We start from the raw sequence: 17,760 nt of genomic DNA, 5'->3' as shown, positions 1-17,760 counted from the left end.
ATCTTCGTGCCCGTAGCGAGACACCTGCCCAGTTTCAAATCAATCGGGCCAACGGTTCGCGACATATGCGTGCCACAGACAGACAGACACACAGACGCTTCTTGATAGATGCGCGAAAACTACGGGAGCTCGTCAAATCCAAAAAGGTAGATTTTTGCAACTTGGGTCGGATCGAGGTCGGGCTGCTTTCACACCATAAAGGAACCGCACCAGGGTTCGGTAGGAACCGCTCCGAGACCACCTCCTCAGCTGGGTCTCGGTCCGCTTGTTTGGTCCGCACCAGAGTTCGAGTGATTGTATTCACACCAGTCAAAAAGGTCCGAACCAGCAGGGAAACGAACTTGAGTTCGTTTTAATCGAACTAAACAAGGCAGGTGTGAATACACCCTTAGACATGTACCACCCACCTAGACCAGACCAGGCACCCCCATCCCATAGCAATGACACTCCTTGATGGCAGCAGCCATCCCCAGCAGGATGCAGCCTGACACAGACACACACACAAAAACAGTTTAGGAACAACTCAAAAAACATGAAGAACAGCACAAGGTGTTGACCTGGCCTCCAAATTCACTAGATCCCAAACTGATCTAGTATCTGTGGGATGATCCACAGAGGCCCCTCTCCTCAACCCATAGGACTCAAAGGCCCCCACTAACAACATTCTGTGACCAGACACCACAGGACACCCTCAGAAGACCCATGTCCATTCTCTGATGAGTCACAACTGTTTTGGAGGCACTAGGGAGATGTGCACAATATTAGGAAGGTGGTCATAATGTAATGCCTGATCGGTGTTTGTCTGTGCCATTGTTGTGAAAGCAATATCTCAGCAATGCCTTGATGGACTGTCCTCGAATTTGACACAAACGTTGACTTGGACTCAAGGAGGCACTTATTAGAATTTGGCAGTCAAATGTCAAGGTTGCTGTGACCTTACACAAATGTCTTTTTCAATGCAGTGACGATTTTATTTCCGATTTTATTTTTTTAAATTCTGAAAAAGTCCTGCTGTATATATATGAATCTGGAGAATCACCAAAGTAAACCACAGGCTGACTTGCCTGGTGGAGACATACAATCACAAGGCTGTGATTCTAATTTTTACACTTCCATGGTATTATCTGACATTTACACACAGTCCTACACCTAAAGTCACTGCAGTAATCAAGCTGGGTACCGTGCTTAGCTATCATTTTCTGTAATAATGATGTAGCCACCTTGCCTGTGTGCCCAAGGTGCCTCTGGTAGTGTTCAAACGGGAGAAGGAGATAGCGAGGAAGTTAGAGTTTGCCGGCCTCTACATCACTGAGCAGCCGTCTGACGATGACATTAAAGGACAGTGGGACAGACTGGTCATCAACACTCCGTGAGTTATCTACAGCACAGTTATTAAACTCATAATCCTTTCGCAAACAGAGCTTTAATGCCGCTCTGTGGTTTTGTTTTTAAGTTCCTTTCCCAACAACTACTGGGATAAGTTCGTCAAACGCAAAGTAAGTTGCCTCTGTGATTTTGGTTTAATCTGTTATGCACACAAGCTTTAAATCAAATCTGATTATGCTTTACTAAACGTCAGCATCACGTTCTGCTGTGTTTTCCCGTCGCTGCTGTTTGCAGGTGATAAAAAAGTACGGCGACCTGTATGGAGCAGAGAGGATAGCAGAGCTGCTGGGGCTGGACAAGAGTGCGCTGGATTTCAACCCAACAGAGGAAACTGTTGCCAAGGAGGCCTCCCTGGTGTCATGGTGAGATATTAAACTGATGAAGAGCAGACAGGCTTAGACGGCTTGAAGTAAAAATAGAGGTCAAAAGGAAAATATGAGCCCTTCATATCAACTCTTCTCTCTTCCAAGGTTGAGCTCAATCGATACGAAGTACCACGTCTGGAAGTTGGGGGTGGTGTTTACAGACAATGTAAGTTTGAAGACAAGTTGGGATGATTAATTACTTACCCTGTGGTTTTTACAAATGGCTGACTGGGTGATTTGATGGATGAACGGGTTGATGGATGACATTGTAACAAGACTGATGGCATTCTGATCAGTTGTTCTTCTTCGCCAGTCATTCCTGTACCTAGTCTGGTACACCACCATGTCCATTCTGGGACACTACAACAACTTCTTCTTTGCCGCCCATCTGTTGGACATTGCCATGGGCTTCAAGACCCTCCGTACCATCCTCTCCTCGGTCACTCACAACGGCAAACAGGTGAGGAGGAGGAACAGGATGCAGGTCGTCTTCCGAACAAGAGGGGGCACTGCAGAGTTAGAGTTTGATCTTGGGTTTAAACCGCCGTCTGCCTGTTTATCCCCTGATGCGCAACACAGTTTTATCACAGCCTCCGTGTCAGTGCTACATTGATGGCATTTCGGATATGCCATTCACAATCCTGAACGGTTTTATTTTTTGCCTTTACTGATGAGAAATTGCACAATAGTAGTATAAGATTTATATGAAATTTAAGAGCAGCTCAAAAGTTAATTGTGATCTGTTACCTAGAGATGATTTTTGTAGTATTTTTGTGAGAAGTAGTCAACAGCCAACTTGTGTCCCCCTCAGTGCAACCTGTTTTAATGCAAGACCTACTAAATGTGTGTGTATCTTTGCACGTCTCTCATATTGAGCTGAGGTAAAAAGAAGAGACGTAACAAGAATGCAAAAATAGGAAACGAGGTGCCCTCTGCATTGACGTTTGAGTTGAAATGGCTCATAAGGCCTTATTTAAATCCCATTTCGCACTGTCATCTCTTGCAATGGTTCTCCTGTCAACTGACCAGAGGCACCTCATTCTCCAAAGGGTGGAAATTCACCAAAATGTTGAGGCTGCAAGGACTCGCCAACACCTCCCACACTCAGCTGCCTGTGGGCAGATCAATCATGCTGTCAATCCAAATTCAGTTTACCGCTGCTTCCACCGTTGTGGCCTTTTGGGTAACGACAAAGAGTAAATCGGTGTATGAGCTGCTTCTCAATGTAGATTTCTGTTATTTATATATTTATTTGCTAGAGATGAGCAACTGATAAGGAATTTCTCTTCGGCTCCATGCGTTTGAACTTTTCCCTCGGCAGTGCCATTGTGTTCCTCATGAGGGTTTCGCCTTTTTTTTTTAAAAGAAAACAAACGGGAGCCGGCAGCTCTGCCCCTGCTGTGTCCGCTGTGCGTCCGATCAAAGTATGCAAATAGAAAGGAGGTGTGTAAAGGCTGCTTTTGCTGACTGCCGCCTCTGCCTCTGCCTCTCTGCAGCTGGTGTTGACGGTGGGCCTGCTTGCTGTTGTGGTCTATCTCTACACGGTGGTGGCCTTCAACTTCTTCCGGAAGTTCTACAACAAGAGCGAGGATGACGATGAGCCGGACATGAAGTGCGATGACATGATGACGGTAAACGAAAGTCACATATATTGCTCCCATTTTGAAGAAGCAGACGGGGGCGTGATGGTGAGCCTCACATTTGGAGTGACCTATCCTTATGTGTTTCTACAGTGCTATCTATTCCACATGTACGTTGGGGTGAGAGCGGGCGGGGGCATCGGGGATGAAATCGAGGACCCGGCCGGTGACCCCTACGAGCTCTACCGCATCCTTTTTGACATCACCTTCTTCTTCTTTGTCATCGTCATCCTCCTGGCCATCATCCAGGGTACGCGCACACTGTACACATGTTGTTCTTTGTAGCCTCAGTAAATTACTACAAATACAAAGATGCCAGCACGAACTTTGCAGCACTGCCGATCGCAGTAGTATATCCACATCCACTACACTTCAAAGGATAGGGTACTGTATGGTTAGATACAGTATATTTGATGTGCTCACAGCAGCTCCTTTGCGGTTGCAGGTTTGATCATTGATGCCTTTGGAGAGCTGAGAGACCAGCAGGAACAAGTCAAAGAGGACATGGAGGTGAGAGGATATTTCGTTCTCACCTACATTTGTCTGTGTAGAGCTGAGTATGGAGGGGGTTGTCCTCCTCTTGTCTTATTGAGCTGATTATGGTGACTTTCATGTGTGCAGGTTGTTTTCAATACAGTGTGCTTGTCTTAAATTGAAGTCAAATACTTTAGGATATTATAGAGAATCGATACTGATTAATCACTTTATTTTCAGGACATCTAACTGTAAGTTGAGCCACATGGACACACATCTGAGCTCACTTTTGAAACAATTAGCCAGGGCAAATGAAAGTTAGATCACACATACTTACATTTATTTTTTTCTTTTGTTCTTAACACATTGTGCCGACATGGGAATATACATGTTAAGTTTACCCTAAAACATAGACAATTTAGTTGAAATTTGAGAATATGCGGCGTTGGACTTAAGGACAAGTCCAGAGTTTGCTGCTCTCACTTAGCTCAGATAACCCCCAGTGACAATAGCTGCATTTACTTTATTAATAATAATAACCATTAATAATCAGAATAATAGTCCAATCACACATAAATGCCTCAAAATATAACCACCTCAGTCAGAACAGACTGGCCCGATCAAAAGGAATTTTCAAGTGTAAACCTTACGAAAAAAAACGTTCAATTGGAAATTGACCATGTAAACACCTAATCCTATTTTTTTTCTCTCTGTTTTAAAATGAATATATCATTCCTGCCCATGTTTGCCAGAAATATGGCGGTGGCAAAATAATACGTTTGAAAAGATGAACAAAGCTGGATCAATGTGGGCAGCGGTGCTAAAAAAAAAAGTGGATCTTTATTCGTCCATCTTGGTCAATAAAGTTGGGTTGGGAAAAAAAATTTAGTTGGACTCTCCAGTCAGAATGATTTCAATTAGGCTGACACATTATTGTCCATGTAAACATAGTCAGTGTCAAAGTTATAGTCTCATACTTTGGAAATCAGAGCTACAGAGGCCATCACTAACTGTCCACAGGCTGGACTAACCACAGTCATGGGGAACACAAACCATCGTCTGATGACTCAACCTCTCCGAGTGTTTTGGGGGTTCCAGGTGTGGCGAGCAGATATCTGGGCCAAGACTTTCTGTTTTATGCCACGGGCTTCGTTTTACGGTCCAATTAGCAACTTGTGGCACATGGAGCTAGTTAAGATGACTTCTACAATAGGAAATAGAAGCTATACACAGAAATTTCTGTTGAGAAAAGTGACGTGTTAGCTAGCCTGTCTACTGGGTATATGCAGGCGTTCTGTCTCTTTTGCTCTCCATGGGTGCTGTTTACAAAGGCCGCTCACATGGCAAACACAACAGAAACTTCCAGTACCAAAATCTTGTCCACCGCCTACAGATTCTGCTCTTTCTGGAGATTAGACTAACCATATCGGGTAAACTGACTTTAAACTAAGGCTTCTATTAATTGCTGTAGCTTATACAGCTAAGCCCCAGAAAAACAAACTACTCTAACCATGTTTTCATTTTCTGTCCTCAGACCAAATGTTTCATTTGTGGCATCGGTAATGATTACTTTGACACAACACCCCACGGCTTTGAGACTCACACCTTACAAGAGCACAATTTGGCCAACTACCTGTAAGTATCTTGGCTTAATTTACCCACCCTCCTGTTTCTTTTCCATTTCAAATCATTAATCATTATTATTATCTCTCACCAACATGTTTTGCCTCTCTTCTGTAATTTAACCACATGATTGATGGCTTTAGCACATTGCCGTGGTATTAGAGCCAAAGCCACTAATAGCGGCAGTGATCCAGAACGCTAGATCCCTTCAAGTATTCTTTCCATCTGCCATCGCGTTTCCCCTGCACTCCCTGCTAAGCCAGTGTTTCCGCGTAATGCCAGCAACAATACAAAGTCTCAGTCCATTTGCTCTCACAGTCAGCTGGCTGGAGGAGATGAGAGCGACCTCATTATGTTCCTTCATGACTATTTAATGCCATGAACTTTATTGGAAAATAGGTTTGTGATGGCATGCTCATACAGTATTCATCATGATCTGGCATGCTGTGACGGACACAGAGATACAGCAACCCGTTGCCATTTACACTTGATTTGGGAAACAACAGGTGATTTGGCGGTGGAGACGGGGTGGTGTTACTTTGTTTTTAGACCATAGACTGTATAAAGACGGATGGCTGAGCAGCTCCTCAAAAGTGAAGCCAGAACAAGTAGAGCTCCCCCTGGTGACTGGCTGCAGTATAGGTCATAAGCTCCGCCCCCTCCATGTTGGGCCAAATTAAAACAGAAAGCCTCAAATACATGTTTTTTCAAGGATGGTTTCAGTCATTTAAGGTAGTTAATGTAATAATGATGTAATACTGATGCAAATTCAAGTGTCCAAAAAATAAATGAAAAAAACAAGTATAGTGTATAATCCAACATTTGGTGGAGGTAGAGCAGACCGCAGTACTAATTAAACGAAAACGAAAGTGTGTCTGGACGGTGGTCAGTGATGTCGCGGCTCCGCGTGGCTCCACTCTCGGACCGTACTGTGCAGACTCTGGCTCCGAAGTCATAAGATGGCGCTGTATAGCATCAGTTTGGCCAATGCAGGGATGTGTGGACATATTTTCCATATTTATGTACAGTCTATGGTTTAGACACTTGTATCAGAAATTGCAATGCCTCCTAGTAACATAGAACCCACAGACATTGTCTAGTGAATGATGTTGTAAAAATTAAACGTGCCTCAGTAAAAGCCTTTCTTTTATCTTATCTTTAGATGCGATATGTAAAAGCTAATCGTTTTGCTGTGACACTTTTTTTTTTTCTCATTGGCATTTTTGGCTTTTCCCAGGTTTTTCCTGATGTACCTTATCAACAAGGATGAGACAGAGCACACTGGACAGGTAGAGTATAATTATACACTGATGACCTTTCTCACTACAGAACAATGAATCTATCATTATGGGGTTATGGTAGTGTGAACATCCAGATTTCAGATATTGACCAATAGTGAGGTTAAATTTAAAAAAAAAAATAAAAATCTTAGCTACATACATGTGTGTGCACTATATAATATAAAAATTATGGTTGCACTAAAAAATATAAAATTATATTATAGTAGCTTGTTTCAGCTCCACCAGGATTCGATAGAACAAAATGACTTCTCATATTTATTATAAGTTTTTTGCCTTAGCAGTAAAGTTGGTGCTACTCAGTAATAATCAGATACATGTACGATTAGCAAACGTGCAATTTTTATTATTTAATTTAATTTATTTATTTATTTTTTGATGATGACTGCATAGTTTTCCATTTATGGTAATCATGACAATGTTCACAGTTGTCACCTGATGCCAACAGCTCTGTTTTGTTGCTATTTTCGCTAACATTAGCTTGACAGACTTGGAAGTGTGTCAGAAACTGAACTGTTAGATCAAGAGTGAAAAGACACTGCTTGAGGGATGTTTCTGCTTCTATGAGGCCGTGTTTCAGTCAGACAATACTGAGTTACATAGATTTAACCATGACAGCAAAAAATAAAAATAAATAATGGCCACCGTCTTAATTAAATGTTCAACACCTACAGCTTTTGCAGCTTTTGCAGTTTCTGTGTAATTGCTGAGAGAACTTGCAGACTCTGGAGCTCATTCTTATACCCCTTTCCAAACCTTTCCAAACTCGAAAATGCAAAAACAGAACTCTCCACTTCCAACTTTAGCAATACGCTGAATAAATGTAACCTCTGATCATTAAATAAAATCTATATCACCTAATCAGTAATTAAGCTGTAGCAACCAGACATTTAACTACATACTTAACATTACACAGTAATTACCTTGTCAATGTGGTACGCATATAAATAAGCAGTAAATTACATCATCTGTTATGTAATATTTGTAATTGCAGTTTTAAGTAAATTTGTTCAGTATTTATTTGTACGTGTTTTTATTTTATGTCTGAACTTTTTTTTTTTTTGCAAAACTCTGACGCCTGTTTGTTTGTGCAGGAGTCGTACGTGTGGAAGATGTATCAGGAGCGCTGCTGGGATTTCTTCCCGGCCGGAGATTGCTTCCGCAAACAGTACGAAGACCAGCTAGGATAGAGCAGGTGCATCCTCATTACCTCTCTCCATGTTGAAGTGGGCTGCTGGAGCACGTAGTCCTACCTACAGCTGCTGGACTACAACACACACACACACACATACAAGTCATCCCAGCGTTTCTTTGGACTGGACCGAGGAGGGACGTGGAAAAAAATAAGTACTTTTTTTAATCTAAAAAGGAGAAACTTCCCCACAGTCAGATGTACCCCTGTCACCGTGGGTACAGTACCAGTCTAGGGGGAAGTGAGTGACCTCCGACTTGCCCAGACATTTTGATCCTCTTTTAGTTTTGGGACTCGTTTTTGACAGCGTGTTGCCTTTTACTCCACATAACCCCAAAATCATTGCACAATTTTTCTTTTTGGTCTTTTTGAGAAACACTGGGTTGTGTGGGGTTATGGGACAATGTGTCAGTCATATTATGCACAATGTATGAATGTTGAACTTGAGACTTAATGCCAAAAGAAAAGCAGAGGAGTATAGTAGATATACGTAGTGTGCAAAAATGTGATTTAAGAAAAGGTTTGTGTTTCAGATGTTGTTAGCATTGCATATTGAGATGAAGTTTGTAGAACGAAGTGGCGAAAACGGTTTATTGTGTAGGATTAAAAAAAATGCCTAAATTTCTTCATGAAGTGCCTTACAGTACTGTACTACTACATTACAATGAAGCTATGCAAAACTTTAGTTTTATTTTTCTTTATTGTATGTAAGTGCAGTAGTTTTCCTGGAGCAGTAACGAGTAGCTGTCCAGATACGTAATTTGTGGCTGAAACGTTTTCATTTGAACTCGGAGGAACAGCGTCGAAATTTGATTTATTTTGTTGCTGAATGCAGCATAACAGCAAATGTTCAAGATACAAAGTGTATAAATGACACAGCAGAATTTACCGAACACCTTCAAACAAAAACAAAAAAAAATGAATTGCTATTGTATGGCCCTTTGTATGTAATAGCTTTGCGGATCTGTGCATTTCTTTTGATGGAAAAAATAAAGAAATTGATGCAAGAAATATCTGTGTTTCTAGCTCTTTATCCCCTATAGTCTAAATACACAAAACACCTTTTCACTTAGAGCTACTCATCAACGTCTCTACTCCAAGTCTAAAAGAGGCCGTGCGTCATTTCAGTCTGAAAATCAGCAAGATGACACATCTGCCTCCGCTGCTAAGCCGGGTTTTTTTCAAAACAAGACACCTACTGTGTGGACACAGCCTTTGGCTTCACTTCTAAGTTTATTTCACTCACCCCAAACCCCAAGCTATATCATAACTGTGACCTTCCTGCAGATTAAAATCGTAACGTAGTAATAAATAAGCAGTGCACTCTTGGTTGGTCAGAAAGGAAGGACGGGGCCTCAGCAGGCTGCATGATGGGAGTTTTAGCCATTACCCATGGTGCCACCTGTCAGCTCACATCATGTCACCACACCTCAGGCACCACACAGTGCAGCAGCCTGCCGCTGAGAGCAACTCTACCTCCTCCACTTGCGCTGTAACAGCTCTGGCATGTTGACTGGTTTTTATGGTCCCAGAGCATTGAGGGTGAAGTGTATTTTTCAAATTAAAAAGAGACTTGTTGCCATTATTGAACCCCAGAGTGGGAAGTAATAGAAACAATAAAAAGACAGCATTCTCCCCTAATTGTTATAAAACACTATCATAGTTAAGCGAATAGTTAATATTTGGAGCGCACTGTGCAAAGCAAAGGCAATCTCCAAGCAAAGTCAATTTAAAGTTTCAGATATTATGTTCTATGCTCTAACAAGCACTCCTGCAATACTTAGTATATTATGTAAAGGCGGCGGGAGAGTGTGCAATATCTGTGATGTGACCATTCTCAGTAATTTGGCATAATGAAAGCCGTGGGAAGGCCGTCTCAGCGTGAAATAACAATTAAGCCACCAAATCACTGAAGACATATTATACCTTTAAACGCGTCTAGTCTGGTGGTAGAAGTGAGGGTGGGCCTTTAATTTATGCAGCGCTTTATGCACCGCTTGAAATGTTTTCTTTTTTTTAAATACTGTCCAGTTAACCAAACAGATGTGCAGCATGTTCATTTAGTATTTAATGCACAACCAGCTAACCCATAAAGTTTTGTGCATGCATCTGAACTTGTACGCTGCATGAAAATGATACACGAAAATACCACTGATGACCACTGGTTGCTAGCTTCGAAAAATCTTTGGTGCTCATTCAATTCAAAAATTGTGATGATTTTGTCTGCTACGTATTAATGTACAGTTTTTTTTTAAAATCCACTCACTATTCATACTTTCTAAAGTTTTTTATTAATATATTAATATTAATATATTATTTAGAGGAGTATTTCTACCTTTGGACAGAACCTGGCCTGCAGGTTACCCCATTTGCTCTTAAACATTAAACTGGATGAATATGAGAGTGAAAACTCTCAGCAAGAGAATACTTTCCTTTCATTTCTACCACTTAATGCAAAAGCATGAAACATTTTGCTCACTCAAAATGTGCAGCAGGGAGAGGTAAAATTAACAAACTCCCAAAAGGAGTTTCCTTTCTTATTGAGAATCACACTCTGCTACCTGCTTGTGAGGGTTTAAGGAGAGAGATCATTCAGTCAGCAGCTTGCTCCCGAGGGCTCTTCACACAAGGTCTCGATGGGATTGCTTTGCAGCACGGAGCCGTGATGAAACAGGACACATGACCGCGGGCTTTAGGTGGAATGACACACCTAAATGCTTCATTCCACTGCTTTGCACCTCGGGTGAAAGGCTCTCAAAGATCAATAAAATAAAACGCTTGGGTCTTTTTAATTTGCTTTCCTAAACATTTGTGGTTTCAAATCAGTATTGTTTTAACCCCTTAACGCCTGAATTGATTTTTCAATTATATAAAGAAATTAATTATTTGTGTTTTTGCTTACCACTCCGACCGGTCCTACGAGAAACTAGTGCTTGCAAAAGGTTCCTAGGAATTTTTTGAATGTCCACAAACCGACATTGGAGAATTACATGCGTTATTTCGGCTGCAGTCTGAGCGGAAACAGTGCGTCGTGAATTCGCGACACTAGGCGTGAAGGGGTTAACCTTTGGGGAATATTGAGCAGTAGCGGGGCGGCACAGTGGTGTGGTGGTTAGCACTGACGCCTCACAGCAAGTAGGTTTGAATCCATTGAGGCCTTTCTGTGTGGAGTTTGCATGTTCTCCCTGTGTCTGCATAGCCCTGCGATAGACAGGCAACCTGTCCAGGGTGTACCCAGCCTTTAGCCCAATGACAGCTGGGATAGGCTCCAGACAAGTGGTTACAGAAAATGAAGGAATGAACAGAAGCTACCTGCTCCATATGTTTGCTGCATTTAAGGACTGACACCTGTTCTTCTCTCTGTATGACTCTTGCATGATGTATGACTGCTGATGTAATGCGGCTGAAAGTTGTGCGCGGCCTGTCATCCCCGGACCCCAGCGTGGTGCACGGCTGCAGAGGAGTGACAGATCGCTCGGGAGAACAAAGAGAGCAGCTTGAGTCACGGTGCGTCCTCTCGCCTGCAGCTGGCCGCCTGCGGGCTAGACAGACACTTTCTGCTCCCCTTGACGCTTCCTGCGAGCGCTCGAGCCTTTCATGCAACATCACACAACAAACAACACCTAAACGACTAAACAAGTTGAGATGAGGAGAAAGGAGGCCAATTTGCGTGATTGCACTTAATCGAGTCTCGTGCTTTTTACGGCACGATAATGGAAAACTTGATGTCCACTTTGTCGTATGGATTGATAGAACAAGATTACCGTGAGGTGGATGGCATCAGATTTTGTCTGATCAATAGTCTAAACACGTGGATATTCAGTTTGGTATAAAAGCAGTAAGTGCTTGCACCTAAAAAGCGTGATTTGGGCTTTTTAGAAGAAGAAAAATAATAAAAACCCTGACAAAATGGCTGCAGGTTGTGGTTGTGATGACAAGCAGACACAAATTTCATCATTCTCCAGCCCTTAATGTGTGTTCATTCAATTTGCTATGAACATACTATAAAAAAAACATTCCATTACACTGATACAGTAAATGCTACTGCTCATCTCAGAGAGTATCTCTAAAGAATCCTTGCTTTTGGAAAGTACCGGCACCTCGAAATAGAAGAAAAATAAGTATTATGGGAGTTCTACTGTTTGTGTGTGAATGCAGTAAGCAGTCTCCACGCTAACATAAAACCCTGTGTCCTCAGTTAATACGCGCTGCAGTGCTGGCATTCGCTCTTTTAACAGATGTGTTCCTCCCTGAAGCGTACTCTGCATCAACAGAGTTCAGTGTGTGTGCGACTGTGTGTGGGATAGAGAGAGGGACAGAATTCTATGAATGGAGACTGAAAAAGGCGAAAAGCAAACTCATCTTCAAAAGTAACCAGGAGGTGTGGACCGTCCTGAGGTTTGTATTTCAGCCTCACCGACTGCAAATCGTTACAGCTGTCAGGGCGGTCGTCAGACCTGAATAAACCTGATTGTAGCCTGGAGGAAGCTTCGATAAGGAGTCGGCTTGTGTCGGGGTAAACCGTTAAATCTATTGGTGTCACTGACCCTTGAGGACTGGGGACCTGAGGGATCAGGTCTGATATAGCCTATATCATGCGAGGACAACAATTGTTTTTCCAGCCCGCTTGACTGACACATTTACCACCATTTGTCATATCTGCATTGTTTAAACCTGTTGTGTATTCGTGATACAACCGGATTGACAGATCTAGGTTATCTGAACTGGCAAAGCCTGAGGGGCCCAAAACACAGTTGCTGAGGTTTCTTTCTGATGTTTTTTCTAGGACATCCATACTGGACTGAGGCTCCTTTCAGAGAGACTTGGTTTCTAAAGCATGGGTGGGAAACTCTTCATTCACTATTGTCTCAGAGAGAAAAGAGCTCCTCCTGTCAACTCCCTTTTAATTCATCTTCATAAGACAGACTCAGACAGCCCAGAACAAAAGCAAACGTGTTTAATGTTCAAAGTGCCCATCACTTTGAAAGTGGGTACTGCCAAAACAATGTTCTACATGAAAGCGAAACCACACACTTTCTTGTTGTACAGAAATCCTGATAGATTAAATAATCTATTCATGCTTTGAGCATCTCGCAGGTACCTCAGAACAACCTCTCTGGTTTAATGGACTGTCTCGTCCTTGGGATTCCAACAGGGGACTAGGTCTTAGGTTCTTGTCCGGGGATCTGTTACATGTTCAAGGTCAAATAAAGGCCTTTTAGCCCGTGGCTGTTGAGTAACAGAATGCTGCAGGGCCAGCAGGACCAGCAGTGCAGACGGACAGTGATGGGAGGTGAGCAGTGCTGAGCGAGGGGTAGAAGGGAGCTGAACAGGCTGCTTCGTACTCCACGGGTGTTCGATTGCGCTGATCAGGCAGGGGACAATTCAAGTACACATCCATCTCTGACGCCGGGCCGAACAACACTGTAGAGGACGCATGAGCACTGAGAGGATTGTTGAATTTTCAGGCCTGGATGTGTACTGATGAACTTTTGATAATACAATGTGTTCTGCATGCATTAATATCTAACACATAATCCAGTTTTGCTCTCCTCAATGTTGATATTTGAAAGAATTAAACTATGAATAACTTCTTCTACATACAAATACGAGATCATTTACAACATCAATCTCTTTTTCATTCATTCAGAGATCTAGTAACAGTAACCGTTTACCTTGTTATTAAAATGAGATGAGTCATTTCTGCCGATTATTCTGATATAGTGGGGTGTGTTATTTGAACCTACAACTAGTAAGCTGCTGTATAAGCATTAGATTACCTTTACATGAGATATGGCTGGCCTGGTGTTGAAGATAAAACAACCACTATCGTGCGCAAAAACTAAAGTTATAATTGTAATTGATGGTGACAGGCTGGGTTTTCTGTCTTTGTGCCTAGCTAACTGCTTGCTGGCTTGCATTATAGAACTGAGAAGAAAATAAGTAGCTTGGCTCATGACACTTGTAAATTTCACTAATAAATATGTTTATACCTTGTATATATTATTTCAAATAAAACCATTCAACCGGAGTTTTGTGACAGGCTAGCTGTTCCCTTATTCTTTATGCTAAACTGAGCAAATGGTCTGCTAACGATGACAGATGACTGATAACATTTAAAAACAGATGGACAATGCATCATCACTTCCTCCAACTGTACAAGAGATGAGTGTCTTGTCTTGTGGGCGCTGCCATGTTGCGCTGGTGTTTTAAATTGGGGAATTAACATTTGTACATTATCGTTTTATAGATTTAAAAAGATTAACAACCGCTACTTTTCTAGCTAGTGGGCTACACCCATTGACTTTACATAATGAGGGACCATAATGATTCATGGGATGTTTGAAGAGTAGTTTTCAATCGCTGACTGTTGCCAACTTGGCATTTCTCGACCTGGCCCAACTCCCAGCTAATTTGGAAATGAGCAAAGAGGTGGAGCGTGGCTGAAGTTGACGTGGCCAATCTACTTTTATATCAGCCTGTACACATGATTATTTTTGGAGTAATGTTGGTCATTTTTACATGAAAGTCTGCGAGGACTGAATCTTTTTGGAGGCAGCAAGAACAAAAACTGAAATATCACCTGGTCACAAGTTTTCAGACCCTTTGCTCAGTATTGAGTAGAAGCACCCTTCTGAGCTAATACAGCCATGAGTCTTCTTGGGAATGATGCAACAAGTTTTTCACACCTGGATTTGGGGATCCTCTGCCATTCCTACATGCAGATCCTCTCCAGTTCTGTCAGGTTGGATTGTGAATGTTGGAGGACAACCATTTTCAGGTCTCTCCAGAGATGCTCAGTTGGGTTTAAGTCAAGGCTCTGGCTGGGCCATTCAGTAACAGTCACGGAGTTGTTCTGAAGCTACTCCTTCTTTATTTTAGCTGTGTGCTTAGGATCATTGTCTTGTTTGAAGTTGAGGTCCTGAGCACTCTGGAAAAGGGTTTTCATCCAGGATATCTCTGTACTTGGCTGCATTTATTTTTCCTTTAGTTGGAACAAGTCGTCCTGTCCCTGCAGCTGAAAAACACCCCGCAGCATGATACTGCCACCACCATGCTTCACTGTTGGGATTGTATTGGGCAGGTGATGAGCAGTGCCTGGTTTTCGCCACACATACCACTTAGAATTAAAGCCAAAAAACTGGCGGAGGGCTTCAGTGATGGTTGACTTTCTACAACTTTCTCCCATCTCCCCACTGCATCTCTGGAGCTCAGCCACTGTGATGGCTGTGTGCTCTTAGGAATCTTAAGTGCAGCAGAAATCTTTTGTAACCATGGCCAGATCTGTGCCTTGTCACAATTCTGTTTCTGAGCTCTTCGTGCAGTTCCTTCTCCAATGAAAGTGTAGAACCATCTCAAGGATGATCAGAAGAAATGGACAGCACCGGAGTTAAATATAAAAAGGGTCTGAATACTTATGGTCATGTCATATTTCAATTATTCTTTTTTAATAAATTTGCAGTGTCTACATTTCTGTGTTTCTCTGTCAAAATGGGTGACACTGATGAGGGAAAAAATCAACTTAAATGATTTCAGCAAATGGCTGCAATATAACAAAGAGTGAAAATTTTAAGGGAATCTGAATACTTTCTGTACCCACTGTAAATTCCTAAATGCACTATTTGCGTCATGGCTCCACATTTTGGTTTCCTTTTTTGTTTTTTTGGTTCATGTTTTGAGCTTTGTTCATGTTTCTGTTTTATTTATTTCCTTGTTTCCTGTCTTGCTTTCTTCCTGTCCTGTGATTTCCCACCTGTGTAATTGTCTGCCCCGCCCTGATTGTTTTCACCTGTGTCTCCTCTGCCCCTGTGTATATAAGTCCTGCCTTACCCTTTGTCCTCTGCTGTGTCATGCTGTTTCTTTGTCCTGTTCATGTCTTTCCAGGTCATAGATTTTCATGTCTTATTCAAGTCTTCATGGTGTTTTGAATTTTTGTTTTTGGATCTCCTGCCTTATGCAGCGCCTTTAGTTTTCTTTTGTTTAATTAAAGGCATTTTTGTCAACTCCTGCCTCAGCCCTCTATCTCCTGCATTTGGGTCCTATCCGCCTTATCCTGCAAATCCTTGACAATTTGTAGCTATTCCTTTAATGAGTACTTCATACATAAATGTAACTTGTTTCTCCATAATCCTGATCTCAATTCTCCAGGCCACACACCCTCAGATATGATTGAGAAAGCTTGGAGCATCACAGAGCGGATCAGACACAAGATAGAAAGTGTGCACTGCAGTGATAGAGAGCTCTAAAGATGTCAGAGAATCAATCTCAATCTCACCTCATGCCAATTCCGCCTGCAAAAAATGCAGAAAAAGTTGTGCACTAATTTGTCCACCAATCCAGAAGAAACATGTCATTGTTATCTTTTGCTGGCACAGAAATAAATGGATGGCTCTAATCAAGGTAATCGTGCAGGGGTTTGTAGTCGGTGAATGTAAACATGTAGCAATTAGCCATTTGTTTCTAATCACCAGGTTGTCATTCAAAGTGCTGCAAGCTTCCTGAATAGAGTTTTTCAAAGCAGGATGCAACCTCCTTCCAAAGACAAAGATAATTACCGTTCTATCACACCCTGTGATTCGCCGGTGGTGAATAGCAATGAAAGAATGGGAAGAAAATTTGCAGTATCACTTAGCATAAACAAAAAGAGTTGATTGAAAGTGATGGTGAAGATAGTGATTGTATAATTTAATCTTGAGTTGCTCCTCCTATTGAATAATACATGTTATTGTCAGTGCAGTATGTGAATGGGGTTGACACCGGTGCTGACTAACGCGAGTCAAGGAAGGATGCACAGGTAAATCTCTCAAAAGCTTTTCAAGATGTCCCTCCATTCTTCAAAGCAGTTTAGGATTTCCACTTCACAGCCCATTTACTATTCCTTGGACGCTAGCCAGAATCGGCTTGTGTCATTTGGGCGGTCAGAGCTGAGTGTGTTGAACAAAGGAAATGGGAGTCCCAACAGAGCCCGTGTCATGGGACGTAGGCCTGTGTATGGCAATGGATAAAAGCTATGCACTGTGATTGCTCGTCCTTATAATGGTGGTACAGGTCATAGAAAGAGCAGAGATAGTTTGGTAGTTGTAGACTAAACTTCACCAGTCCACAGCAAAGGCTTTGGTTCTGTGAGGCTTTGAGATAAACTCTAAAATCTCAGCATGCTTGCTTCACCAGTGCTTTAGCTATTGTCATAGGAGGAGATTAGGGAGTCCTAAATTCTTGTTGAGATTTGGCCAAGATACATGACAGGCTACACCCTCACTGACCAATAAAAGCCTGACAGTTTTTGTAACTTACGCCATTGGGGAGGAGGGAGCCAGGAACAAAATGCAGAAGATAAGAATAGAAGCAAACAACAGTGCAAACGATACTGGTTGTATTGAGCTTGGTCAAGCCTAAAAAAGAAAGAAAAAGCCACTGTGGATCCATCCATCAGATGTATAAATAGGATTGTACAGGTTGTCTGCCCTTGAGCCTCTCTTTCGCTTCACTGTGTTGTGTACCTGTTGGTGTAATGTCCGGACACATCCATGATGTTGTCTCATGACGAAAGAGGATTTATCATTTGTGGCAGCTGGATATCTCAAGATCACGCAAGAATCCGTCTTCAAATATGAACTTGCTTTCAAACCACTGTGGTTTGAGCAATCAAAGTCCTATGAGGATCTACTGGTAGCTATAAGCATGACGCAGCAATGAGAAGCAGCATTTTGTTTCTCGGATGGTTCTGTGTAACAAATGGTTTTATGTAACAAACCATCTAACACGTAGGGCTGGTAGCGTAT

General features: G+C 42.1%; 1 protein-coding gene across 1 annotated transcript in view; it reads left to right on the top strand.

Moving 5' to 3' along the window:
* LOC311505387 (ryanodine receptor 3) overlaps positions 1-8,826 on the top strand; it is a gene marked incomplete at its 5' end in the record, with an annotated part of 106,637 nt that extends 97,811 nt beyond the window's left edge. The window contains 11 exon segments of the mRNA XM_084568935.1: positions 1,239-1,369; positions 1,454-1,496; positions 1,621-1,748; positions 1,857-1,917; positions 2,065-2,211; positions 3,248-3,382; positions 3,485-3,641; positions 3,837-3,901; positions 5,400-5,500; positions 6,726-6,777; positions 7,881-8,826. Of these exon segments, the coding sequence (XP_084425061.1) occupies positions 1,239-1,369; positions 1,454-1,496; positions 1,621-1,748; positions 1,857-1,917; positions 2,065-2,211; positions 3,248-3,382; positions 3,485-3,641; positions 3,837-3,901; positions 5,400-5,500; positions 6,726-6,777; positions 7,881-7,976 (1,116 nt within the window). The 3' untranslated portion in view covers positions 7,977-8,826.
* Positions 8,827-17,760: the final 8,934 nt, after the last annotated feature.

This window comes from Chelon labrosus (assembly GCF_963514085.1).
Source record: "Chelon labrosus genome assembly, chromosome: 20".
Taxonomy (NCBI): domain Eukaryota; kingdom Metazoa; phylum Chordata; class Actinopteri; order Mugiliformes; family Mugilidae; genus Chelon; species Chelon labrosus.
The sequence above is the reverse complement of the archived record's forward strand: the minus strand, read 5'-3'. Positions and strand labels throughout refer to the sequence as shown.